General features: G+C 32.3%; 5 protein-coding genes across 7 annotated transcripts; 2 read left to right on the top strand and 3 right to left on the bottom strand.

Annotated features, from left to right (window-relative positions):
- The first annotated feature begins 555 nt into the window (after positions 1–555).
- On the top strand, positions 556–3,612 carry LOC130966583 (probable 2-carboxy-D-arabinitol-1-phosphatase). The gene is made up of 9 exons (XM_057891396.1): positions 556–929; positions 1,261–1,366; positions 1,486–1,702; positions 1,809–1,927; positions 2,065–2,163; positions 2,377–2,430; positions 2,499–2,597; positions 2,778–2,885; positions 3,013–3,612. The coding sequence occupies exons 1-9, from the start codon at positions 589–591 to the stop codon at positions 3,382–3,384; spliced, it is 1,515 nt and encodes a 504-aa protein (XP_057747379.1). The 5' UTR covers positions 556–588; the 3' UTR covers positions 3,385–3,612.
- An 8,239-nt stretch (positions 3,613–11,851) lies between these two features.
- LOC130967986 (uncharacterized) lies at positions 11,852–13,788 on the top strand. The gene is made up of 2 exons (XM_057893058.1): positions 11,852–12,389; positions 12,474–13,788. The coding sequence occupies exons 1-2, from the start codon at positions 12,140–12,142 to the stop codon at positions 13,232–13,234; spliced, it is 1,011 nt and encodes a 336-aa protein (XP_057749041.1). The 5' UTR covers positions 11,852–12,139; the 3' UTR covers positions 13,235–13,788.
- Positions 13,789–16,294: 2,506 nt separating this feature from the next.
- LOC130969942 (uncharacterized) lies at positions 16,295–18,392 on the bottom strand. Its single transcript, XM_057895865.1, has 2 exons — positions 17,601–18,392; positions 16,295–17,518 (listed from the first exon to the last, which is right to left on the bottom strand). The coding sequence occupies exons 1-2, from the start codon at positions 18,310–18,312 to the stop codon at positions 17,430–17,432; spliced, it is 801 nt and encodes a 266-aa protein (XP_057751848.1). The 5' UTR covers positions 18,313–18,392; the 3' UTR covers positions 16,295–17,429.
- Positions 18,393–19,252: 860 nt separating this feature from the next.
- On the bottom strand, positions 19,253–20,323 carry LOC130970001 (stress-response A/B barrel domain-containing protein At5g22580-like). Of its 2 annotated transcripts, none has more exons than XM_057895937.1 (3): positions 20,228–20,323; positions 19,757–19,896; positions 19,253–19,613 (listed from the first exon to the last, which is right to left on the bottom strand). In XM_057895937.1, exons 1-3 carry the CDS (start codon positions 20,228–20,230, stop codon positions 19,421–19,423), a joined length of 336 nt encoding a protein of 111 aa, XP_057751920.1. In that variant the 5' UTR covers positions 20,231–20,323; the 3' UTR covers positions 19,253–19,420. The 2 variants fall into 2 exon arrangements, with proteins under 2 accessions (XP_057751920.1, XP_057751919.1); XM_057895936.1 differs by lacking the exon at positions 20,228–20,323 and adding an exon at positions 19,968–20,131.
- Positions 20,324–22,951: 2,628 nt separating this feature from the next.
- LOC130967660 (tRNA dimethylallyltransferase 2) lies at positions 22,952–26,534 on the bottom strand. Of its 2 annotated transcripts, none has more exons than XR_009081403.1 (10): positions 26,240–26,534; positions 26,086–26,165; positions 25,917–25,985; positions 25,584–25,656; positions 25,369–25,490; positions 25,097–25,171; positions 24,383–24,793; positions 23,812–23,887; positions 23,555–23,734; positions 22,952–23,199 (listed from the first exon to the last, which is right to left on the bottom strand). XR_009081403.1 is itself a non-coding variant. In XM_057892617.1 (10 exons), exons 1-10 carry the CDS (start codon positions 26,454–26,456, stop codon positions 23,068–23,070), a joined length of 1,419 nt encoding a protein of 472 aa, XP_057748600.1. In that variant the 5' UTR covers positions 26,457–26,534; the 3' UTR covers positions 22,952–23,067. The 2 variants fall into 2 exon arrangements, 1 of the variants encoding a protein (XP_057748600.1); XM_057892617.1 differs by having other exon boundaries at positions 23,555–23,718.
- Positions 26,535–26,764: the final 230 nt, after the last annotated feature.

The following is a 26,764-nucleotide window of genomic DNA, read 5'->3' as shown; positions in this document are numbered from 1 at the left end:
CATATCTTTTAATTAAGATAAAATCTTTTAAAAGTTTAAAAATTTTAAAAATAATTTATAAATTATAATTATTTCAAAAATAATAGTACTCTTATAGAATATAAAATACAACCCTCAAAATAAAATTATATTTAAAATAAATTATCATTAAAAAATAAGATAAATTTTTTTCTTAATCATATAAGTTTAGAGAAAACTTATATTTTTTACAAAACGATATAATTATTAAAATAAAATAATATAAATAATTATATTCATAGAAATTAATATATAAAAATTAATTTGAAAATATAAAAACTTAAGTGTATGATATAAAATTGATTAAATAAAAATATTAATAAAAAATAATTAAAACTTAAATCTATCCCATTGTTAAAAATAATTACATACAATCACTAAATATTTTTCATTTTATCAATTACATATTTTAAAGACATGGTTATTATGTTAGAGATAGAGCTTTGTTGGTTGTTGGGCCACGTGTCATTCCGATTGCGGGTTCCTGGAAATAGAGCAATATTAGAAAGAACCTAAACCATAGAATGAAAAAAAGACGCAGTAACAGTCTTAACGGTACTGAAAACTCAAATGGTTTTGGTTCTAACTCCTTCTTCTTCTTCTTCCTCTATTTGTCTTCTCCGTCGCAGTCCCCCAAGGTACGGCGCCGTTCGATGCTCCTCCAGCGTGCAGGAGATACAGAAGCCTCCCGGAGAAGGGCTCAGCTCGGATCTCCGGGCATCGGAGCCGTTGCCTCCGTTAAAGGTAGCGAAGAGGGTTGTTCTGGTGAGGCACGGGCAGAGCACGTGGAATGCAGAGGGGAGGATCCAAGGGAGCTCTAACTTCTCTGTGCTCACCAAAAAGGGCGAGTCTCAGGCCGAGACTTCCCGCCAGATGCTCATTGATGACAACTTCGACGCTTGCTTTGCAAGGTATCACTTAGTTACGGTTACGGATTCCTTCAATTTGTTAGAGGTTAGTTCAGATTCTGTAGTTAGTTCATATAGTTATTACTAGCCACTGAAGTAGTGGTTGATTCCTGGCAAAGTTGTATGTATATAAATATAGTGTAGTCGAATTTTGAGCATTGAATTTTTTTTATAGGTGATCTCTGAGTAAACTTAAGATTTGTTGTTTGGTCCTCAATTTTTTCAGCTCACTTGATATTGGATGTATTTCTCAACATGAACTGTGAACAATTTAGCGATCATCATTTGTTGAGAGCTGTGATAAAAGGTTTAGAGTGGTTTTTCGTTTTTGTAGTCCTTTGGAACGGTCCAAGAGAACAGCGGAGATCATTTGGGGAGGACGTAAAGAATCAATAATTCCAGAGTATGAATTGAGGGAGATTGACTTGTACTCATTTCAAGTATGGTTTAGAATAATATAATTTTGTATTGAAAGACATATTCAATTATCCATTATCTGATTGTTATTTAGTCCATTGTAGATTGATCTAGGTCAGCTTGTGTTGTTATTGTGATTTAGGGTCTGTTGAAGAATGAGGGGAAAGAGAGATATGGTTCTGCTTATCGTCAATGGCAGCTGGATGCTGCGAATTTCATCATCGATGGTCATTATCCGGTGAGAGAGCTATGGGAACGTGCTAGGAACTGCTGGACTAAAATCTTAGCACATGATAGCAGGTCTGTTCTTGTGGTTGCTCACAATGCCGTTAATCAGGCTCTTGTTGCTACAGCAATTGGTACCTGTTTTTCTCCTTCTAAGAAAATTCTGATGATTGGAAAAAAAAGGAATCTTATCAACTGGAACATTATTCTCACCTTTTCTCTTTTGTTCCAAACAATTAGGTTTAGGGGTGGAGTATTTTAGATGTTTACTTCAGAGCAATTGTGGTGTAAGTGTGCTGGATTTCATTCCCAGGCCTGAGGGCGGATCTCCGGACATTTGCCTCGATCGCTTAAATCAGGTATGTCCGAGTCTTGACTGGCTTTGGTTGTGGTTGTGGTTGTGGGTTGTGACAAAGCTTTAAACTAGAGAAAATGTGAATTTCTTCACATTTGAGATTGTATTTAGGATTGTTATCAAACTATTTTATTAATGCAGACCCCTGGTTCACCAGTGGCTGGTGGAAAATCTGGAGGCAGAGATACAAATAAGCGGATCATACTCGTTTGTAATGGATCTACGCAGGGAAATACGGAGGTATGAACCGTAGGCTAAAATTTATCTTGATAGAGGTAGCTGGCCAAATGTTATCAGTGAATATCCCAAAACTTTGATTTTGGTATTTGTTCCAATTTCTATGAAAGCTGCAGGTGATATGCAGAGAAATAAACTTTAAAACTTTGCAATAAACTTTATTTTAAGTACGTTTTTCGTGTCAGGTTTTGTAACAAACTAGCTTATTTTGAACAGAATAGTTTTCCTTTTGCTGGTGATCATCCAATGAACATGCTTGGTGTTATACAGGTACTATATTTAATCATCAGAACTAGGTGTTAAAAAGTTACTTGTCTGACCTTTCAAATATTTAACAGTCCCAGAAATCTGCAGAGCTACTTCTTGATTTGAAAGTGAGTTCCATAATTAGCAGTCCTAACAAGGCTTGTTTTGAGACTGCCATGACCATCTCCAAGGTATGCTACGGTTTTTTCCTATTTGATCAACCATATGCCTATTTCCTGTTTAAATTGATTTATTGAAAGTATATATATATCTACTTATGAACCGACTTTAGTTATAATATGTATATTTCATTGCATTCCTGAACTAGTCGATCTCGATTTCCATTATTAATTCGTTTGATACAACTTTAGGTACAAGAAGCTGCAGATTGCTTGGGTGCTGACTGTGTGCCACGCTATGTTGAGTTGAAGCAAATCGGTAGCCTAGATGTTGAAACAATCTTTCAGCAATCCAAAATGGTAAGCAATATAAACCTCACCAAAATACCAAGTGTTGAACTAGCAAAGTATTTTACCAAATGTATGGTACTGATGGTTGCTTCTAATCTTGATGTACATAATTAGTAACTATGCTTCATTATTGCAGGATCTATCCAACTTCCCCCCAATTCAGCCTGGATGGTTAAATAGGATTGATGATGGGTTGAGAACAACATTATGGGATCAATCTGGAAAGGCATGGCAATCCTTGTTGGATGAAATATCCAATGAATCGAGCGAAGGAGTCTTGGTCGCGGTTGCTCATCCAGCAATCCACATAGCACTAATGGGGCACTGCCTTAACTTGACCAAGGAATGGTTAGGGTCATTTCATCTTGACGAAGGGAGTGTTAGTGTCCTTGACTTCCCTGATGGCCCTAAAGGAAGAGGTGTCATACGGTGCATAAATTATACTGCACATTTGGGGAGATGGTCCATCCCTATTACAAGATCAACAGAGGATGGTGAAGAGTTTTAACTGTATAATATTGCAAATGCATCATTCCATTTATCAAGCTGAAGTGACCCCATGTCCCCAGCATCCAAATTTTCAAGCATTAAAGATGGTTAAATATTCAAAATAATGTAAAGACTCTTCATCATCTCTGAACAGGAAATAATATTTAAGCCCTTGGATGATTTTGTATGTAATTAAAGAAGTAGATATATGAGATATGTGATTGATAAAATAAAAAATATTTAATAAATTTATATGTAATTATTTTTAATAATGTGATAGGTTTAAATTTTAATTATTTTTTTCACTGATATTTTTACTTAATCAATTTTATATCATACATTCAAGTCTTGATACTTTTTTTAATTAATTTCTATATACTTATTTCTATGAATATAATTACTTACATTATTTTGTTTTAATAATCATATAGTCTATTTTACACATTCTTTTCTTGTAAAAAAAAACTACTTCCATATTAATACGTATCATCACTTCATGATGGCTGTGTCATCTATTTTATACTTATTGTAAGTTTTGGTTTCCAATAAAAACATAAGATATGCACTATTTTATAAAAAGAAAATTGATTGATTAAAAATAGTACATATGTTTTGAATAAAAAGAATACCATATCTGAAGAATTATATCTGAGTTTTTGTCTGCAAAATATTAGTACAAAGTTTGCACGATGAGTGCTCAGTGTTCCAGGTCAAAACAAACTGCTATTTTGTTTTTGGTGCTGAAAACAAACAGCTGTTGGATTAAATCCAGAAACTTGAAAAGGAGCTCAAAATAAAAAAATGAAAAAGTAGTTTAGTGATTGTGTCAATTGAGCTCCTTTACATCCCCATCCAATAATAAAAATTTGCATAATGACTTGAAATCTGCAAAGATACTAAGCATTAACAAGGTGACATACTGACATATAATCCCATAGTTGAAGTCTTGAAGAACTTTATGGCACTGTTTTCCCCCTTTCATTTTAAGATATGATATTGTTGCTCTTTTATGGTGGCATAGTTATATTAGCAATTCCATGCACTCTTTTAATTAAAGCAAAGCTGATAAGGCATCTGACCATCTTATCCACTAGCTCTTCATCTGTTTATCATGTACTATACACAGTGCTACAGCAATTAGATGGTGAATTTTCTTACCAGCATGAATCTTCAATTAATTAAATTTCTAATAATAAGGTTTGGACTTTGGATAATAGTGGTAGCCATAGGATTTACTAACCAACCATTTATATAAAATAATGGAATTATTTGCCATTGATGCTGCATGTGAGTGTGGCAGAGTAGACATGATGCGAAAATTGCGCATCTTCTATTATTATTATTAGACGTGAAACATCTTCATTTACTTACGGTACAATTGTTCTTTCAATTTTAACTGGTAAACTTAGAATTTCAGAGGAATTCACTTCAACTATATATATGGTTGGCAAGTTCACACAAACTCAGAAAGAAAATCAATGATCAAGTATGTCTATCATTTGATCTATCCCATCACACGGAACTGGTTGCTGAACTTGCCGACATTGTCAGCTTCTTATTACATGTAGATTTTTTATTTCTTTTTGTGCTGACACAAGAATTTGTAGAAGATATATCAATTCAAACTCAAAATTAAAATTTTCCCTCTAATGCTGAAATTGAACTCTTCAACAAACTTCCAAGAAGCCATGCCAAATCTCATGTCATAGTTTTAAAGATTATGTTTCTTAAATTTTCATATTTATAGATTATCCTAGTACAATGTTAGTGCATATAGCAGTTTTCTACTCGTCTTTGTAAGAGATTGAATTAGAAGACGAAGTAGTGGTGGAAACTCAGGTGCAGTCGACTTCACGTAAAGTTGATACCTGATAGTCGTTATATGATTTGACTGATTTGAGTAAATTTTCATCAAATAGTTCTGAGGTATCAACTTCACGTGAAGTCGACTTCATCTGAGTTTTCGTAGTCGTTGTATTGTACATGCTATGCGGTGTGCTTTTGCTTTTAATTATTTGTAAAGTTTTTTAATTCACACTTAGTTAATTAAATTCTATGAGTTTATTTGATTTTTTTAGTTTAACAATTTAGTAATTACAGTTAAGAAAATACATATAAAGAAAATAGAAAAATTAGTTCAAGAGATTCAGGTCAATTGACTTTATATATATAATTTTTTTATTACCATATATCTTTACTCTATCTGTTCCTTTGTCTGGACTTAATATTTTGGGAAAAGAAAATTTAAAAGACAAAAAGAAATTATTTGTCACTCCTTAGTTGGCTATAAGGTCAAAAGGCTTATGTATATCCATAAATAATGAATTCAGCAAAATCTCTTGTCAGGATCACCAATTGCAAGCAGGATTAGAATAATGTAATTGTCAAATAGCCATATGTGTCCATATGCAAACAAACATGCATTAAATTTAATAAAAATAAATAATCAAAAGAAATTGCTCTGGCTTCTTTTGTTCACCCACATCCATTTAATTTAATTGTTTATTTATTAATCACATGTTTTCTCTCTGAGAAATCATATTCATAAGCTGTTGGCTATAGTATCCAAATTATGTCGGTAATATCCTTCTGACAAGCGTATAATAGAAGAATGAAATCAAGAAAACACTTAGCAGTTAGCATTATTATTGACACAGCACAAATAAAGAGTTAGTTTCCTTCAAGTTTTACTTTTATATATTCCATATACACTCATGATTAGACAAAAATGATTGGTATATATGATCGGTAAGAAATCTTATATTCTAAAAGGATGAGAGTTTGGTTTTAATTATTAGTAGTAGTATGCGAGTTATTCTGGTAAATAACAGGCAAATATATTTCTAAAAGTTTTATGTAGTAATTGTTTTGGGATAAAAGTTTGTATAAAGATTTTAAAAGTATAGCTTTACCCTAATAATAAAATTGCCAACCTATTATTTATATAGATGATATTAAATTTACAAATTTTTTAATCAAATTTAATTAAGTTGGTATAAGTTTAAAAAAAAGTGTGTATATATTATCACTTTTTTTGTATTTTTTAACACAAATTTTTATTGGAGAATACACAAGTTTATTGACCTAATATATAAATTTTTGCATAAAGTATAAACTTATTAATATAGTATAAAATTTTTTATACATAACACTCAAATTTTTGCATATAACACATAATTTTTTGTTACGAATATGATTTGTTAGTCAGGTGAGTCAATACTTTATTTGGACATATAATTCTTTAAAAATTTTTGTACTGTGCATACAAAAATTTATATGTTGTGCGTAAAAAAATTTTATACTGTGCACCAGAATTTTTTGCATGTATTTTATTGGTTGAATTGTGAATATCCATGTTTTGAATATGTAATTTTTTAAAAATTTTATTCTGTACACTAAAATTTGTGTATTGTATATTAAATTTTTTGTATTATACATTAAAATTTTTCTACTGTTCTTATTTTTTTGGTTGGATGTCAATGTGTTTGGGTATGTGGTCCATTAAAAAATTCTATGCTACGGCGAATCAAAATTTTTATGTACTAATTTTTTGAATATATATAGAAAAAGAAAATAATGGTAATAATAGAGGATATGAAGGAAAAAGAAAAAGAAAAAAAATAAAAGAAGATGTTGAAGAAGAATAAAAAGACGAAAATAATACGTTGAAGAATAATAATAAAGAGAAAAGAAGAAACATGCTATGACTTAGTTAAATAAATTTTGAAAAAAAAAAACTTTAACGCCTAGCTTTATTGAATTTATATATACTTCAATGGAAAAAGCAGGCATGATATATAGACAGGTAGATTAATAATAGTATAGCTAGTTTCATGTACTGTGGATATTGTTAGCCACCTGCGACCGAAACCTTCGTCTCATAAATTAAAAGAATGTGGTCCATATAGCAACAGTGGTGACATTAAATACTATGCATATTTATAATCTAAGTTCATTTAAATGGAATATTAATACTGAATTCATTGGTAGTCGTCTAGGATTGTTAGTTACATTAATTCAACAACCATAAATATCAAAATAAACACGAAACTCGATTATTCAGTCTTTTAGCTAGTTCTCTACCCATCTCAAAATTACTTCCGCAATTACTTGTGGTTTTGAAATTTTAGTAGTAATTAAATATATTGGCCAATTTGATAATTTTAGTGTCAAATTTGTCTAACTTTTAATTTTTTTTAATAAATTAGACACTAAAATATATTAGCATACATTTGGTTTGGGAACAAGCTAAGGATATGAACACCGTTTTATTTGAAGTAGTTTGAATTGAACAACATAGGTCCCTTATTAAAAACAAAAGAATTAATAAAAAGTAGAAAAAGAAAGAAAAGATTAATTATTATTGATTGTGAAGATGAACTATCTATCTAGCTGGCTGGCTGGTCCAACATGTGATATTTCACATTCTCGCGGTAGTACCAAGCTTCCTTCAACTTTCATCAACAAATGAAATTGGAAAAAGGATTCTAAAACTCTCATGGCCACATCAAAAAAGAATTTAACCAACCTTTTTTTTTTCTCTTTCAGTAAAAGATAATATGCTCCCAGTTTTTGTTGTGGAGAATTTCTTGGGTATTACATAATAAGGCCAAGACACAAAGACTTTCACTTTTCAGTTGGATTCCATTCTACCCTTTTGAATTGTCACCCTCACCTTCCGTTTCAATTCTAATCCATTAGAACTATAAGTTTTGTTCTCTACACCAAGAGGATGGAAAATAAGAAGGAAAAAAAAAACATTCAAAAGATGAATAAATTAAAGTGAAGGGACTACTGGGGTCTATATCATACAAATTAAAGTTGTTTTTGTAACGGTATAAATTTATGTGACATTACAATTAGGGTAAATTATCAAATAACTATTTAATTTCTTAACTTTTCATATTGATATTATAAGAGATGAAAACTCAGGTGAAGTCTTCACGTGAAGTTGATGAAAATTTAGTTAAATAAGGAAAATTATCTAACGGCTCTCAGCATCAACTTCACGTGAAGTCGACTTCACCTGAATTTCCACCATTATAAGATAGGTTAATATGATATATATAATTAAAATTTTAAGATCATAGTACGTTAAGTTAATCGTGCATGGTAGATGTATTTGATGTGATTGCGGTTTAGGTCCCAGTCCCTACCATGAATCTTTAGTCTCTATCGATAATGTATTAGTTGCTAGCTAGTTGCACCACCACGAACTTTCGTAATATGAAAAGGGTGAAGGAATGGATTCATGGTTTATTGATGAAGTGAAAAACATATACATGTGTTTGCATTGCCATCAGCTTCAGCTATTAGCTTAGCTTGGTTCACAAGCTGCTGATGAAATTATGAAATTGATTATGCATGGTTTTTTGTTTTTATTAATTTAATTTGAGAGAAACATGTTACTACTTGGGAAGGAATAAGGAATCTAATTTATTCCACTTTGTCTGGGGAAAGTTAAAAACTGTCAATTATATTGAAATGAAAAGAAAAGTTGTTAGCATATGCCTTCTTTTACACTCCAGGAAGTTTCACAAGCACCATGCATTCATATTCACTTTTTTTTATATATATGTGGTTTTTTTTTCTTAAAATAAAAAAAAAAAAATCAATTTTCTTGTGCATAGGAGCACCGACTAATTTCAATTTTCAACCTCAATAGTGCAAATATAATTAGAACATAAGCACACAATATTATTAGCCACTTGTTTCTTGTATTTACCCCTCCTCGCTCTTTGTCTCTAATAATTTTGGTTAGTGTGATTATTGGTACTAGATGCAGTTACGTTTAGCATAAGCAAGGGTGAGAAATGAATAATGAGGAAGGAGCATGCATGCCCCATGAACTGGACCATAAGTCCTTACTTTATGGGGTCCATGACCTAAACAATATGCCCTCATACACTGCTTTGTACCTCAAAAAGAGAAAGCATTCAATCAATAATAATGATAACATCTTGTGTGCTGCTCTTTCATCCCTATCTTGTCTCTCTGGATTATTTTTTATTTTTCCCTCTAATTAATTAAACTACACAGCTTAATTACATACATACCAGTCCTCTCTAACAAAAAGGATTGTTAAGTAAGATTAGGAGTGGCATCGGTCGGGTAGAAACAGGTTTTTTCTCTATTCGACTTTCTGCATAAAATTTGTGCCACTTCTATTTACGAATAGTAAAATATTAAACTTTAATTTGTTTCTACGAGTACCCGTTCCGCTCCTATTCGATTCTATAATTATAAAAATTCAATAAATAAAATTAAATTTTAAAATTTATATAATTATCATCACATATATAACATAAATTAAAGTAAAAATTTAAATATGTGATATAATATTATTAATCATTTACTAATTATTTTACATATATTAGACATATTCTATATTAAAATTATATATATTATATATATAGTGGGCGGATATTATCTAAATTCCACCCCGTTCCGACCCCTCAAGAATTCGTCCCACTAAAAATTTGTCTCAAACAGATAAAAACGAATGAATACGTATCTACGAGTTCGAATGGTATTACTATTTTTAAGTAAGATTTTATAGACGTGATGAAATTTCATTATTACTTAATTAATTCAGTCTTGCCAATAAAATTGTCTAGTACTCAACTTTTATTTATGCGAAGAAGTGATGATGTTGGATCTATATATATGGTTTTGGTTGGAGAAACTACTTAAAATAGGGAGAAAGAGGGGGACTTGGATGTGTTGACCTAAGCTTTTAATAATTCATGCATGGGCATGTCTTGTTCCAAATGCTTTTCTTTATCTTTTTTCTCTCCAACTGCAACCACATGATTTTTCTTTTTATGTATTAAAGAGTGTAACGAGAGCAGACCGGAAACCAATTAAAATAGTCACACCTCTTTAGAATGCATCACATTAAATATTTCGTCCTTGGTTTCTTCATTATTGTTGATTTCAATAAATATAAGATTAGATCAAGTCTTATCAATCATAGGCGTGTGACATAATGATAGAAACAAATAAATAAAATGAGTTTATTAATTTATAATTAGTGAAATATGCTCCCATTACTATATATTATATGAGTTTGCATTGGGAGGAGGGGGGAGTTAGCAAATTTATTTTGTGGGACCAATAATCACTATCACATATTCATGGCTTCCCTATTGCATTGTTTTGGTGGTTATTACAAGAAAGAGGTAAAGTTTTTTTTAGCCACCAGAAAGAAAGAAAAGGGGATGACAAATCTATATACCCTATCACATTTTTAGCTTCAATTCAATGGTCCCATAATGAACCCTCCCAACTTAATATCAACAAATTTGAGAGAGTTTTATCCACGGTTGATGACTTGAGGGGCCCCTAGTAATGGCAAATTTAGCATATCTAACTTCTCAATATCTCTTTTTTCTAGTTTCTTCATTCTTCACCAAACAAGTATAGAAGTTTAGGGTTGAAGTGATGGTGAGCTAGACTCACACTTGGAAGCACAGAGTTTTAATCACATTTGGACGTACATATACTTATCCTCAAAACACTTGTTTTTTATTTATTTTATTTTATTCTGAATTTTGGTATTAATAAGAAACGTCCACAAATACCCAACAAACTAATAATTGTAGTTACGTACAAAAGAAATACTTATAATAGTTGTCATTTAAAATTCCGTATTGAAAAAAGAATAATGATATGGTATCATAAAAACCTTCCGAAACATTTTTTTAAATATTGAATGAAGTAAAGAATATATATATATATATATTTAAGAGTCTTGCTACACATTTAAATTATTTTCTGTTTCACACTTTCATCGATTTTATTGTTTTCATTTAAAAATAATTAATGCGTTTCTCATATAAAAATAAGAAAGAAAGTAGATTGAGTAGTGAAAAGGTAAGAAATAAAAAGGATTTTTTTTTTCTTTTTAGTTGTGTTTTCCCTTTTAATTTGTATCTATTCCTTTTTTTTTCAAATCTTGACCACTAACCAAATTAAAGGACCTAATCACTAATGATAATGGTAATTAAAGTTTCTCTTCAATTTCGGCTCTTAATACTGGCAAAACCTAATGTAACCCATATTAAAGCCAAAAGTAAAACATTTATATGGTATTACATATAGTGTTAATTCAAAATATAAAAATTAATTATTAATATAAATATATATTAAAATATAAATACATATTAAAAATAAGTTAAATTATATATATTTATAAATAAATATATTAATAATTAATTTTAATAATTAATTTTAATAATTAATTTTGATATACAAATAGCATTACAAAATGATCAACTTTTTAGGCATCCCTTTTTGCTTTTGCTTCCCTTTTTTTTACATTTTTAAAATTGTAGTATTAACTGGCATAACACATTAAAAAAAAAAAAAAAAACAAGACCGAGGTATCTGCCTCAACAATCTCCTAATCTTTTTCCCTTTCCATAAATAAATGAATAATAAGATGCACAGTGATGGACACAAGGGAGAGAAAGAGATAGGAGAGAGAGAGTTTGTGTCATGTTAAATGGCATTAGACCTGTCAGGACCAAAAAAAAATATAAAATAAAAAAACAAAACCATTTCATAACCACCTTCTTCTAATTCACCTTCCTCTGAGTTCCCCCCCTCTCAGAAAGAAAAAAACGAGAAATGTACCTTTGATCTCACTTTCATGGTTCTTAGTGCTCATGATTCCTTCACACAATCCAAAAAACAAGAAAGACCCATAATTTGCTTCACAAAAAAGTTCAGATCTTTGTGCCTTCCCACACAAAATTTTCATCATTAACAGTATGAGGGACATAGTATCTTGTTTCAGTGAAAACGCAGTGAATGTGTCTAATTACACTTCATGTTCTTCAAGCTACGCATCAATCAACAACCCTTGCATCATTAACCAAACAACACTTTCTTCTTCATCACCTTCAATCCAAAACTCAGTTTCCAGTGTCTACAAATTGGTCCTCTCCACCTTGAAGCAGCTCTTGTTCACTGTCACATGGTGCAGAAGCCACTCCAACCAAGGACTCACCATAAGCTTCGGTAATCATCTATTCATACACATACAAATTCAGTGTTTTTTTTTTTTTTTCATTTAGTAATTATATTTGTATTTGTGTAACATAGGTAATAATGAGGTTCATGACCCTTCATCAGCACCACCAACGTTTAGGCTCAACACAAATTCAAGGTTCTTTAGGAAGAAGAAAGGAAGCAAATTGATTGAGTTATGTGATGAATCATCATCAAAGATTGAAGTGTTTTGGGACCTGTCAAATGCAAGATATGAATCTGGGCCTGAACCAGTTGAAGGATTCTATTTGGTGATCGTTGTTGACTCAGAAGTAGGCCTAGTCCTCGGCGGCGACGCGGCGGAGGAATTCACCTCAAAGAAGCTCAAATCGAACTCCATGGTAACAAAAACATCGCTGCTATCAAGGAGAGAGCATTGTTCAGGGACAACACAGTACACAACAAAGGCTCAATTCTGTGAAACTGGAACATTTCATGATGTGTTGATAAGGTGCACCATGGAGAATGAAGAAGGGGTGCACAGTAAGAACCACCACCACCACCACCACCCTCACCCTCACCCTGTTCTCTCTGTTTGCATTGATAAGAAGACAGTGATCCGCGTGAAGAGGCTTCAGTGGAATTTCAGAGGGAACCAAACAATTTTTGTTGATGGGTTGCTAGTAGATTTGCTTTGGGATGTTCATGATTGGTTCTTCAATCCGAATGCAAATGCAGGTTCTGGTTATGCAGTGTTTATGTTCAGAACAAGAAGTGGCTTAGATAGCAGGTTGTGGTTAGAAGAGAAGACACCACACAAAGATAAAGACAGAATTGAATTCTCCTTGTTGATCTATGCCTGTAAGACCTCATAAGCTAAGGCAAAACACTAAATTATTTCTTCATCCTAATTAGAACTTTTTTTTTGTTTCTTTTCATTTTTGTTAGTCGGATCCTATTAGCAGAAATTCGACTAATGCAATTCAAAAATTGGAGTCACTTTTTAGTACAGGTTTTTAATTTGAAATCTCATCACTTGACTTACCCGGTGATGTTGGATTTTTTGTTTGTTTAACCTTGTTAATTTTTATCAAGTTCTTCTTAGTTCTTAGTGAGTTGTTTGAAAAGGAAAAAGAGGAACTTGCTTTAACTCTAGTTTTGCCTTTCAATCTTAAAAGGGTACACAGTCATTAATGTTTTCATGGGAAAGAGGAAGACAACAGTTTTAAGAGTTACAGAAAATTTAGTTAGTGTTTATGACAACAGAACTCAGAACAGTTAGCTATTATTCTGCAGTAAGTCTTCTGTTTGTCTAAATTTGTTTTCCCTTGGGACATGTGAGATAATGATTCCCTTGAATGTTGCAAGATATTAGAGTTCTGTCATTGGAGAAAAATGTCCAAATTCTTAATATTATTTTACCTTTTTACCTCTGTTTTTAAGAAAAAGAGAATGCATAATGTACCTTCATTTGGGGATCATGACATGATGAATATCTATGAAGATTTGTCAAACAATTTAAAAACACCATGATGAACAATATCTTGACCATGTAGTTTGCAATTTTGTTTGTAATTATCTGTAATGTTCACCTTAAAAAGATAGAGTGATTTTTTAATTTTTTTCTTTTTTAAATAATTACTGTCCACTAAAGAAGGCAAGTACAAGACAGGGTATAAATTATAATGCATTGTCATTGGCTTGTGATAGTCATAGCAAATAGCATATATAGTTTAAGTACCATAATTGAAGGTCATCCATAAGGTAAATTAGAGGGCCTTTACGCTTACCATGATATGATATGAATAAACTTAGAAGCAAAAACAATAAGCTAAGGTTTGGTCTTTTTGGGGGGTGTCATTTTCACATTGAGATCATTGAAACGAAACTCCAACAAATTAAAATAATAGTCTTGTCTTTAGTGGCGTGGTGGAACCTTTGATTACTTATGAATTATGATGGCCCTATTCCTTTGTCCTCAGATACCTTGACATGTGTTTATGACTCTCCGGTCCCTCCAATTCTCTTCTCAATCTCAATTATTACTACTCACTTTTTGTGCTGACATGGTAAAATACGGGTAAATTAACCATTATGCACCTTAAAATAAAACACTTAATTTAATTAAATTGGATTGATTCACTGATTAGCTTATTAGTTCGCTTAATTATGTGTCGGAATTCGAATCTTGCTTTGTACATGCAACAATCCATTGCTAACAACAAATTCTTAAATGGAGTTTTAATCTGCGACGGATTAGTTTCTTTAGCATTTATGTTTTGGTTGGTGGATGTTTCTTTCCGTGAGTTGAGAAAATTTTTATATGTTCTTAAGAAGAGCGTGTACGCTAATTAAGTTGGGTGAATCATTTTGATAATTTTGATTGTATAGGTAAAGTAGTGAAGCATGCACATTGCATCATTATTAGTGTTTGAATGTTGATTTTTTAGCTACTCCACTGGACTTAGAAGAAAATCTATTTAAGTTAGGTTTGTTATCACCTTTAAGTTGAAAAGGATCCGCAATATTACTCAAATCACGTGGCTCTATGATTTACAATTAAAATAATTTCCTTTTCTTAGCCTGGGCCTAATTATGGATATAGTATCTCAATAAAAATAATGAAGGAAGTAAATCCAGCAAGTTTTGCGAGTTATTTGATTTTGAAGTAGTTGGTATTTGAATTTGAACTCGTATGACATGACAAAAACATGATAAAGTTTAACAGTGACGTGCATACAATCATTTGGATTGACTTGAATCATGTTTCACGTTGTCTTTTCTTATCAATTCGTCAAAATCATAGGTGCCAATTAATGTTGATTAACTATACTCAAGTCTTGCTTTAATTTTAAATTAGGGGAATATATTTCTTAAATGATATATATGAAATCAATGAATGTTGTATGATTGAAAACTTAATTTGACATTGTTTTTTAATGCGATGGATTATGGAAATTATGGGAAGAAGAAGCAGCAGCAAAAGCATTTGTGAGAGAGTACGGAAGAGGATGAATGCGTGCGTGGCTGTGTATCTGTTTTCCAGCTCAAATTAGATGGCATGTGAAGGTGATGTGAGATTTTCAGTCTATTAATGATGCCAATAATAGAGCATGGACTGTGTCTTACTATCTATATATATCTTTCATTTTCACATTTCATTTTTATCTTTTCTTATTTTCCTCTCACGATCACATAGCTCTTAACCCCAAAACTCAAGAACTAATTCATCGCGAATGAGAATTTCATTTAAGAGTTTGTCACTTATTTATAGATTATTGTATCCTCCAATTCGACAGGTTAAAGACTAATTCGCTACGATACTGAGCTTCATTTAAGGTTTTACCACTAGCCAATGAGTTGCTGCATGCACAAGGCGGAATTCGAACTCCCGACACTTACTTAAGCGGACTAGTGAGCTAACCACTAGACAAATCCAATTTAGTTAAACTTTTGACTAGGGTGTGCATGGGCCGGGTGAAACCGGGTTTGATGTGACCCAGACCCGACCTAAAATATGTATCGGGCCCATTTTTGAGACCCGAACCCGACCATAGACCCGATGAAACCTATACCCTTTCGGGCCATAACTATACCGGATGAAAACCGGACCGTTAATATTATATTACCTTGATACCTTCTTGTAAGTTAACATGTAAAAATATCTAAATTTTCAAGACTCAAACCATTATTTGACATGGTAAAATTCACTTAGAAAAATATAACAAGAACCAACTCTTCTCTAAAATTAAAGCATAACCATAATAAATACTAATATTGCATAATAACATCAAATATTTAAATCAATACAAATAACACAATATTATGTATTAGTCTAAAGTTTTGTGCATTTTAAATATAAAACATTAACTTGTAGTCTTATATATAATGACTAATAACACAAAATATTAAGGTTTATAATACTTAAATTCCACATAATAATAGCCATCATCCATCACTAATAATACAAAATATTTATTGTGTATGGTGACCGGGCCACCGGGCCGATTTCGAGTGACCCGAACTATGATCCAAACTCGACCCGAAATAATGACCGGGTTTATTTTTGAGACCCTTACCCGGCTCTAAACCCGATGAAATCACACCAAATTAGTCCCTAAAGTGATCGGGACCGGACCGGATTTTCGAGCCGGACCGGACCATGCTCACCCCTACTTTTGACATTTATTTAGGTGGACAAGTAAGCTTACCACTCAATCAACCTAATTTTATTTTTATTGGCCAATATAACACACTCTTGCTTTTGCTTGGGCCAAATAGGGATATGAAAAAAGAGTGATGGGTCCATGACTCCATGGGGGTAATGGATCAAAGCCCAAGCCCAAGCAACTTATGACGTGATATGAATGCTTTAATGCAAAATGTTGACCAAGGGATATTCAATGATGTTTCTCATGGTACGATGCACATTTCATTCAAACTTCAAAGTGTTGTTGAAGCTACTTACAACTTACAAGGACCTTAAATGACCACCACATGCTTGTTGAAATGAATGAACATCTTTTTAAACCAAACATAGTGGAAGCACCTTCAAGGCTTGGTCACTTTTTCCTTGCAAGATGCAACAACTCTATCAGAGATGCTGCGGCAGCAAGAGACACTGCTAATAAAGGATTACAAGTAACAATTTGATCCCCTTTTTTCCCGGTACTTGTCATTAACACTGAATAACTCTGTCCTTGCTGCATTTATGTAAAGGATGGGCTTACTTCAAAGATTACATGTATGTGAATTTGGTCAAGTAGATAATGGCATCATTTATGCCACTTATTATCATCTAACTGAAAAAAGGATCAATATGATGCATGATGAAGAGAGGAAGTGGCACTGGAGCTGTTATTATGGTTTTAAACTGCAGTTGCAGGTAATAGAAGCCCTCCTAGTCACCCTTAAATTCTGTTATGTACTAGTTACATTCAATAGATGAGATTAAAGTATGATATAGCAAATAATTATATACGAACAGAGCACTCCAACCTAACTACCTAAGTACTCCCTACTCACTCCTTACATATAATCTTGGTTAGACATACCATAAGAAGAAAGCTACTAAACCAATGAGAGAAAGCTAACTAGCAAAGCCAAATAAACGGTACCAGTAAATGTTATGGATCCAACCTCGGATATGACCTTGTCTTCTGCAAAATCATATAGCACCAATAAATGAATCAAAATTAAGAATATTTGGACATGGGAAAGATCATTCAAGGTAGGACTTACTGCATTCTTTTGCATGGCATAAACAATTCAACCCGGCACCGCAGGTGTCATTAGGCTTTTGGCACCCCTTACAAATATCTGGCACATGAGTGTTGAAAGATATCCTTGCTCCAAACTTCAATTCTCCATGATCTTCACCATGTGAAGAACTTTTATGTGCCCAGGTATAATGGGAGCAGTTCAAATTTCGAGGATGAAAACCCAGACCCACTTTCTTAAGGTCTTCAATAACTAAGCATGAATAAGGACTTTTCTCATGCTCTTCAGCACCTCCACATTTATGTATGTGTGTGCAGTTTTTCAAGAGTGGCAAAAAGGGGTATCTTGTGATTGAACAATTGAAGAGAATAAGTGAGTTAGGTTCTGGTGGAGAAGGTAAACCTGTTGTGACAGCCAGAGGAGAAAGATATTGGAGAGAAGAAGTACAAGGTGAGTGAGAGATAGTTAGTAAGCTACCATTTAAATCAACTGAAGAAACTTGGAAAAGGCCAAGGGAAGTTTTGAAGTAGAGGTTCTGAGATCTGCACAAGGTGATGCTACTTAATATTGAAGGATTGGGATTCAAGAAAGGTGTTTGAGCTCTTCTGATATTACCACAGTAGTAGTCTTTCTGATCATGGTTGGCTATAGAAGAACCTAACATGACACTGCATAATACTAGAAAACAACAAAGAAGGTGTAGTTCCTTGGATGCCTTCATGTTCATGTTCATGTAAAAATTGTTTTCTTGATTCTTATGAAATTATGTAGTGTTGAGTTCTTTCTAGATAGGTAGGCATAAAGTTTAGGACTAGAGAAGCTCTGATATCATGTTTTGGATTATAGTGTACAGAATTTCTTGTAAAATAATAAAAAAGCTACTTAATTTTCTTGGCCTTCACTAATCATGCTCTAATACCTAAAAGCATACTCAAAATACAATCTAATCATAATTTTTGTCGGCAAATCAAAACACTGAACTCCCAATTTGCTACTTCCAAATTGCTTTCCAAGTGGCAGAATGGTTTGGTTTAATGGCTTTGCTTTTCCTTCTTTTGTTTGTACCAGAAATAAAGGTTACACTGCTTTGGTATATCTTTGGCCAACAAAGTTAAATTCTTTTTTCTTTGTTATTTGCCGTTCCTTGACATGAAGTGCAACTTTTGAGGTCATATCCTTCATAAAGTAGTGTTAATTATTTCAAATCAGGTCATGCATGATTCAATTTCTTTAACCATTGATAATCATTTCTTGCCTTCCTAGAGTTGCTTTTATGTTTAGGCTTTTTTAGCCACCCCACAGTGAATGATTGTCCTGACCAAAAATTGTTATGGTATTCTCTTTTAATTTATCAGCAATGATTTAGATACTTAGATGGTTATATGATAATTGCAGTTTAATTAACACTATTTTGAATTGCAATCATTCAACATCTATGCAGAATGTCATTTTTTTTTATTAATTATCTAGTGGAGAACTGAAAAGTGGAAGCTGCAATTTGAGGCCTCCTCTCCCTAGAAAAATAAAAAGAGAATTAGTTCTAAAGTAAGAGACTGTTTTTATTTTTTACTAGTTTCTCTGTTACAATAATATGTTTATGTGTGTGTGATTGATTTACTTTTTATTCATGGACAATGGAGGCCTAGAAAAAGTGCTGGAACAACATCAGAAGGTAGTGGAAACTGGAAGAGAATCATTGTTATTATCAAGTACTCCTTCTTACCATCAAGTTAAAACAGAAGGGAAATGAAAAAAGTGCTTATCATTAAGCATACACTTCCAAGGCTGAGACTCTAAAAACTGCTTGAAAAACCTTCATTCTTGAGGATCATATCATATGCTTATGCTTTGACAATGGTAGGTGGGAAATCCAGCACTAAAATATTCTCAACAGCAGGTGAGAATAATTTGGAAAACTCAACATGATTTGGGTGACTCTGAAATGCATCAAACTCCTCTTTCCCATTGAAAGTCATCAAGAAAGCATGAGTGAAGCCTTGTCTCAGAAAATCAGGTCCTCCAATATCTTTTCCCCTATTAAGACAAAAACAAAATTACATGAGAATTCTATGTCCAAAACGCAAAACAAAAATTAATAGGAATTCTATGCTCTCTATGATGCCCAAAGGATTATACATAGGCATCATAAAAATCTTCAGAAAAAGTAAAAACCATACCATTGGAAGGACTTAACATGCTCAATCCCTGAGACCATTTTCACCAACCCTTCAGTGAGTTCTTCAACTGCTACACCATCCTTGAACTTCACAACAACATAGTGATTGAATCCCCCCATCATGTCTCTGCAACACCACACCTATGAAGCAAAACCAGTCACAAGTAGCCAAATATATAGATATGCAAAAAATGAATTATTTCTTTTGGTACCTTTGTCCTTTTTCCATGTTCAAATCCCATGATGTAATAACTAGTTTTATAAGTCTTGATATAAAATATCAAAGTTAGCTAATAAGATATGCAGCTAATATTTTATCACAATTTGGTCGTCAACCATCACAGTTCCAAATTTTTGTCCAGTGTCAGATTCTAGTGACTCATTTCACCATTTTCTTTATATCAATCAATGAACATAAAATCTTTTAGGAGACAACATCTCCTACTGAATTCATATATGTCTATAGACCCACCATTTGAGCAACTTCTTCTGCCAATCACACAGTAAAATTTGTCATGCTTCAATCCTTTGCACATGAATATGGCAGTGACCCTTCGATGTCTTTTTCCCATCTATCAAGTTTCGAGACATACACAGAACATTATGATAATATAAGGCCAAAGCCTATTGCTTCATATACTAGCTTTCTTCTCTATTTGCTTGCATGAGGAAATTATTGGACTTGTAATATATATTGATGATGACATGAGAAACAGGAAATCGAAAAAAAAAAGGATTATATTAATTAAAATGTGCATTTTTCTTATTTATTATACAATGAGATGAGATAAGCATAATGTCATGGAAATAATAATTTGAGTTCTCCATCCATCACATGATGTAACGTACTTAACTACTTATATTATTTAACGAAGAATAAATATAAGTATTTAAAAACATAAAAACTTGGCCTCACCAGCTACAACCTACAAGGGTCTTTATCAGGTGAATAAGTTAAACTATAATGATGTCTGAGTTATCTTCATATATTATCTATTATTATAACAACTACTAGAATAAGTCCTGCACATTGCGAGGAAAGTAAAATATATACAATACTGTAATGATTGAGAATTTTCAAAAACTACAAGTCAAAATAAAAGGATAGTGCATGATGTAAATATATAAATTAAAAGAGTTAATTACTTTAAGCTTTAAAACAGCTTTACTAAAAAGAAGAAATGAAATATAGCTTTAGAGTTTAGACAACTTTCATTTTTAACCAACAAAGCAGCATGGTAACAAAAGTAAATTAAAGGAGTATACAAAGCTTGAAGCCTTCAACCAACCATGTATTAATGATCAACCATTTTTTATTTCTCATAATTTTCTTCAGAAAAGTTGCCTAGCTACTAAGTAATTAAGTCCCGTTTCCAATATCAGTATTGAATAACTAATGATTGTTTTAAGATAATGAAACTGGCAATAATCATATGTCTTAGTCACTAACTATATGTGATGTATAATATATATTGAGCAAAAAGACATTTATGACCATGCATTATTTGTGCTGACTGCTGACGGAGCTAGAATTAAAGTAATTAAATTAAGAAAAGTATAGGTAGATAATAAAAATATCAGATGTTTAATTGATTAGGTGTAGAGATGGTTATTCTAATATTAATATTTAAGTGATAATTTAGAGTATAGTGTGTTTTACTTAAATTAGACCAATTTTAAAGTCCATTGTTTATATTGTTAAAAAAATTCATTGGTTACCTAGCATAACCCATTAAATTAACCTTAGAGCATACAGAATAACCAACCCTAAGCAAACAAGCAATAGCCAATAGCCCCCTTTAAATTCATTTCCAACAACACTATATATAATGAGTTTAGCTATTATAATTTTACTAAATTTGTAATTAGATCTCTATTATTTTTAATTAAATTTTTATATTAATTTTAATTTTGTAACTAATTTTTTTATATAAAAAATGTTAATTTATTTCTTCTAAAAAATATACGATGAAAGATCTCATTAGAATTTTAATTGTGATATATCTTCAATTAACGGATTAATATTCAATTAATTCCAATATTTTTTATATTAAAAATAATTTAATTACAAAATAAAAAATAATATAAAAATTTAACTAAAAAAAATGTTGTAAAAATTTAATTATAAAATTAATAAAAATATAAACACTAACATAGTAATTAAACTTATATAATGCATATGGCATGTGATGTACCTACTAGAAATTTAAAATCCCCAAATATATCAGCAATAAGAATAATAATTGATGTAGCAAATGGTAAGCAATTTAGTATGTCCAGAGATTGAAGTGTATTTGAGAAGAAGCAGTGTAATGTCCATGTTGATGATCCCAATCCATTGCCCTAATCATAGATGGAGGGGTTATAAGCAAACCCTTAGCCATGCTATCCAAAAAATCATGTCATGTCATAGATGGAGGGGTTATGAGCATTCATTATAATTCTGAATTATTTAAAGAGTTTAATTATAATCATGTCATGCATGATTGTCTGTCTATAAAATTCTTTCATACTAATAGTACACTGACAATTAATCTCATTTTTAAATATCAATTTGATACGAGGACAAAATCCGTTTATTTAGAATTAGAATTTCTTTTCTCTTATTATTTGTAACCTATTTTTATTGCTACTTGATCAACTCATAAGGTTGATTATTTTCCAATGAGTTTGTTTCAACTTTTACATTTCATAGTTAATATTATATGTTTGATATAGAAATTTTTTCAAAAAAATATTAATAAAAAAAATTCATTATAAATCTAAAAAGAATTAAGAAGAAATCAGAAAATAACCTATGGTGCACGCATGAGTATGAAAGAGAAATACCATACAGATTGCAAAATGAATTTGAGTAATTTATATAAGAGGATTTTGTATAAATATTTAATTATCTAATAAAGAAACAACTTATTTCGTAGATAGTACAACTTTATAAGGAGAATAAGTGCATTGTTCATAATAATTCGAGTTCACAAGAAGGTGCTGAAAGACTGGTACAGTGGTACCCTCAATAGTCAATATTTCGAACATACACGTGCTGCTTATCATTTTGTTTATGAAAACAATGAAATGATATAGTAAACAAGAACCACACATCTCAATATCTCATTCGTAGGTGATTATGATCGAAATCAATGAGAGACTTATGTGTATTTTCTTTTGGATTTTTATGATGGTCTTGACAAATGAAACAAAAAGAAATATACTGAAAGACTATTAGTCATTCAGTGGCAATATTACTGTGAATATGTTTCAAAACTGGAGCAGGTTGCAAATTACAATACATAAAACTATTTGCATTCATAGTAATCAAACATTTTGTCCAAGGTACCAAGACTTTTGTGCCTTGCTCTTGAGACTAGAAATACGTTTCCTGTGGGCACGACCCTTTTTGTGTTGTTCCCATTCGTGTAATCCTCTTAGCACCCTGTCTCCACAGGCCTGCCAAAAAGCAAGTACATCATCAAGAAGCAAATTTTTATGAACCACAAAAATTCTATATTGCAAGCAGCACTTGCAAGTGCTTCAAAAGTGACGCATTGCACGTCACTAGTTACATGTTTAACTTATACTGCAATACTTTCGGCATCCAAACATGGATTTTCTGGTAGCTTAATAGTTTAAAACCAACTGTTTCCCCAAAAAGCTTTTCTGTAAGTAAATGTTTGAAATTTGTGGTATACACCAAGAATACAGAAGCAACATAGAACTGAAATATAAAAAGTAAGCAAAGAATGCAGTTTTCAAGAAATTAAAATTAAAAATTGCTAGCCGGATTCTAAAAAGCATAACAGACCTTGCATATGTATTGAGTCCAGAGGTCCCTTTGATTAATTTTCAAGTTGGTGTCATTTGACATGCCACAAGTGGATGACAAGCTTCCATTCTCACACAAGAAGGAACTAACTACCTTTGTAGCTGACTCAACCACTTGGTCAGACCATACATCCTCTGATTTGCCTAAACAAAAAGTGACCTAATCAATACTTTAAAATGTTATTTTATGGCAATAAACAAAGAAAAGATAGAGGGAATATTATTAACGCAGCATACTTGATATTGACTCTGTGGAATCAACAAAATGTATGTTCCAACCAAATAGTGTTTGCAGCCTATTGAGCATCCTCTTCTGCAATGATCATAGCTGCTTTATCAATCTCAGGCTTCAAAATTCAATTTTCTTTTAATTCCAGTCATATCAATGTAGAAAGGCAAAGACAAATGTCACATACGAAACATTTGAAATTTGATCCATTATATCAATTTATCTTGAATGAACATTGTTTCTGGCCACAATATGCATTAAATTTAGATGGAACCAAGTACCAACAAGAAAGAAAAATCAACAGCAGCTTTTTGGAACTGCTAAAGCCTTTTAAACACAACCAAATCTTGATATTTTACAAACTTATGCCATGTGAAACAAATCAGAAAAAATCAAACTTTTATATAAGAATCCACTCAAGTATCATGGGGTAATTTTGAATTGCATGGAGTGGGATAAATCAGAAAAATGACCTTTGTTTCCTTACTAGGCCTATATATATATATATATATATATATATATTCCTGTCAAGAATGCTTGTTTAAGTAAGTCACAGAAAAAATAATAATATATATTTACCTGTCGTCGAACAAGTCTCCGGGTATTAACCTTCACTTTTTCTATTGCTTCTTCTAAAAGAATTATGGTATTAGTATCAGAGGAAGATTTCAACCACTCCATCAGGTTACCATCAAACAATTTCAAACCCTTTTCTATTCTGGAACCGTTTAACAGTTCCTTCTCTCTTTTATAGATGTCTTCAACAAGGCAACTTCTAAGAAGTGGCTCAAATTCTCGGATACCAATGGCTTGCCGCAATCCTCTAGTATAATCTGCATTCACGTTGTAAACATCATAGACTTCATTGAGTAATCCAGCATCCAACATACAGTCTATCCTCTGCTCAACATATTTGTCCAGCACAGGGAGAGATGCATCCACACATATAAAACAGCAATCATATCTTAAGTTATCAACTTGACCCCACTTCTGCCCTGCCACAAGCAATACTGATATTATTTACAAGAAAACAATGAAAGAATAAAAATATGTATTGCAACAAAAACCATCACCAATTAAGTGTCCTTTTTCCACTTCATGTCTAACACCAACTGACCAGTAGAAATAGAACAAAAAGGTATGATATGAGAGAGGGGTGACTATGGAAGTGTTGGGTAATCAACCAAGATGACTATAAATCGAGAAACGGCATTATATGTCATAATAACATAGACGAAGTAAAGGATATATGAATTTGCAATCAACCAATGAGTGTCAAAGAAGATGACAAACCTCTGCTGCTTTTCCTTGGAATACTTTGCTAGGAACAACACCAGTACGTGAATACAAATTAATATATTGATTGATCTGAAACCACCAAATAAACATAGTGTAGCAGTGTTATGAGCAGTGAGGCAATCAATAAGAATTTATGAAGTTAAAAAATGTACTGAACAGGAATTTTCAAGGATTGCATACAAAACATAAAATAACATGGAAAAGTTGAATGTGTAACCGCACTGTAAAAATAAACTGGCCCACATGCACTGATATTACAATCCAACCTTTCTATGGTTATTTGGATGGATTCTATTTGCGGCAACTGGATCGATCTCTTTAAGCAGGTCATAACCATTACTTGAATTGTCATTATTGGCGGGGAAACTCGTATCAGACCATGTGGCACCTGAAAAATTACAGATATAGTATCCTAAGAAAATATGGAACTGAATGGGAAAAGAAAAAAGAAAATATTTTAGGACACTGAATGTCAAAATACCAGATGGATCATCAGAACAGCCTTCGTTCATATCATCTGCCAAATCGTCTAGGAGAAATGGACTCACAAGAGCCTGAAGAATATACCAGACAAGAGTGTAAAAATATGATACAAAATGTGGAACTCGCTAACTTGAATACACAAGCATTAGTGGAATATAATTTATTTTTCCTACTCAACTCTAATTGATAATTTCAAACTTACTATCTTGCCAAAGCAATGAGCTGGTAAATTTAGACAACAATGGTCGCATACTTAGATAATCATACATAAAATATGCAATATGCACAACATGATACATAAAGATACAAATACAATCATGTAATGACAAACCTGGATATAGTAATTTGTACCCCCAACTATAACAGGCAAGTGATTGCGAGCTAGTATTTCATCTATGATCTGAAAATTAATTAAAAAATGCATGAATATTCATTCTTCACTTCAAAGTCAGCTTAGAAACACTGAAAGAACATGGTTAAAAACAACAGCGAAAACTTACCGGAATAGCAGAATCCCTAAACACTTTAGCTGTAAATTCAACGTTTGGATTTACGGTACCTAAGAGATGGTGCGGCACCCCTAAAACAAAACAGAAAAGAGAAGGAAGTTTCAGGAGAGAGAGAGAGAGAGAGAGAGAGAGAGTATGGGAGGACCTTTGTGTTGGGAGAGAGGGAGCTTGTTGGTGAGGACGTCGAGACCACAGTAGACTTGCATGGAGTCGGCGTTGATGACTTCAATGGGAAAGTGTGAGGCGAGATCGACGGCGAGCTTGGACTTGCCGGAGGCGGTGGGGCCCGTAATAACAACCACCTTGGGCTTCTTTGTTCCGCCATCGATAGGGTTTGAAGTTTCACTGTCTCTGTTATTCATCGATCGTAATTCGTAACCTCACAAGTAACAACCCTCCCTTTCGCCCCTCAAACTTCAAACTTCGTGGCTCACCACTTGCTTCATTCATTCTTTCAACTCAAGTTTCAAGCACCTCCTATGTTTACTACTTTACCTTTTTTTTTACTTTGCTTCCTAGTTTATTTTAACATCGCCAAACAAAAAAGCCCAAAATGTTGAAGCCCAATAAGCTCGTAATCTTTACCCAATATATGTACCAACTCAATTGAATTGGGCTTATGTATAAATCAGTGGCACTTAAGCCAACCCCTTTTTGTTTTTAAGGTTCT

This window comes from Arachis stenosperma, chromosome 3, assembly GCF_014773155.1.
Source record: "Arachis stenosperma cultivar V10309 chromosome 3, arast.V10309.gnm1.PFL2, whole genome shotgun sequence".
Taxonomy (NCBI): Eukaryota; Viridiplantae; Streptophyta; class Magnoliopsida; order Fabales; family Fabaceae; genus Arachis; species Arachis stenosperma.
Note: the sequence above shows the minus strand (reverse complement) of the source record. Positions and strands in the feature narration are given on the sequence as shown.

Excerpts from the sequence above, each read along its gene's own strand:
- LOC130970001 (XM_057895936.1), bottom strand. The coding sequence starts at position 19,997 with ATGGGATTTGAACATGGAAAAAGGACAAAG. Across the intron at positions 19,897-19,967 it reads AACATGGAAAAAGGACAAAG|GTGTGGTGTTGCAGAGACAT; the intron begins GTACCAAAAGAA and ends TTTGCTTCATAG. Across the intron at positions 19,614-19,756 it reads CATGTTAAGTCCTTCCAATG|GGGAAAAGATATTGGAGGAC; the intron begins GTATGGTTTTTA and ends TTGTCTTAATAG.
- LOC130967660 (XM_057892617.1), bottom strand. The coding sequence starts at position 26,456 with ATGAATAACAGAGACAGTGAAACTTCAAACCCTATCGATGGCGGAACA. Across the intron at positions 25,491-25,583 it reads CTGTTCTGATGATCCATCTG|GTGCCACATGGTCTGATACG; the intron begins GTATTTTGACAT and ends GTAATTTTTCAG. Across the intron at positions 23,200-23,554 it reads GGACTCAATACATATGCAAG|GCCTGTGGAGACAGGGTGCT; the intron begins GTCTGTTATGCT and ends GCTTTTTGGCAG.
- LOC130969942 (XM_057895865.1), bottom strand. The coding sequence starts at position 18,312 with ATGAACATGAACATGAAGGCATCCAAGGAACTACACCTTCTTTGTTGT. Across the intron at positions 17,519-17,600 it reads ATGCCATGCAAAAGAATGCA|AAGACAAGGTCATATCCGAG; the intron begins GTAAGTCCTACC and ends ATGATTTTGCAG.
- LOC130966583 (XM_057891396.1), top strand. The coding sequence starts at position 589 with ATGGTTTTGGTTCTAACTCCTTCTTCTTCTTCTTCCTCTATTTGTCTT. Across the intron at positions 1,928-2,064 it reads GCCTCGATCGCTTAAATCAG|ACCCCTGGTTCACCAGTGGC; the intron begins GTATGTCCGAGT and ends TTATTAATGCAG. Across the intron at positions 2,164-2,376 it reads CTACGCAGGGAAATACGGAG|AATAGTTTTCCTTTTGCTGG; the intron begins GTATGAACCGTA and ends TATTTTGAACAG.
- LOC130967986 (XM_057893058.1), top strand. The coding sequence starts at position 12,140 with ATGAGGGACATAGTATCTTGTTTCAGTGAAAACGCAGTGAATGTGTCT. Across the intron at positions 12,390-12,473 it reads AGGACTCACCATAAGCTTCG|GTAATAATGAGGTTCATGAC; the intron begins GTAATCATCTAT and ends TGTGTAACATAG.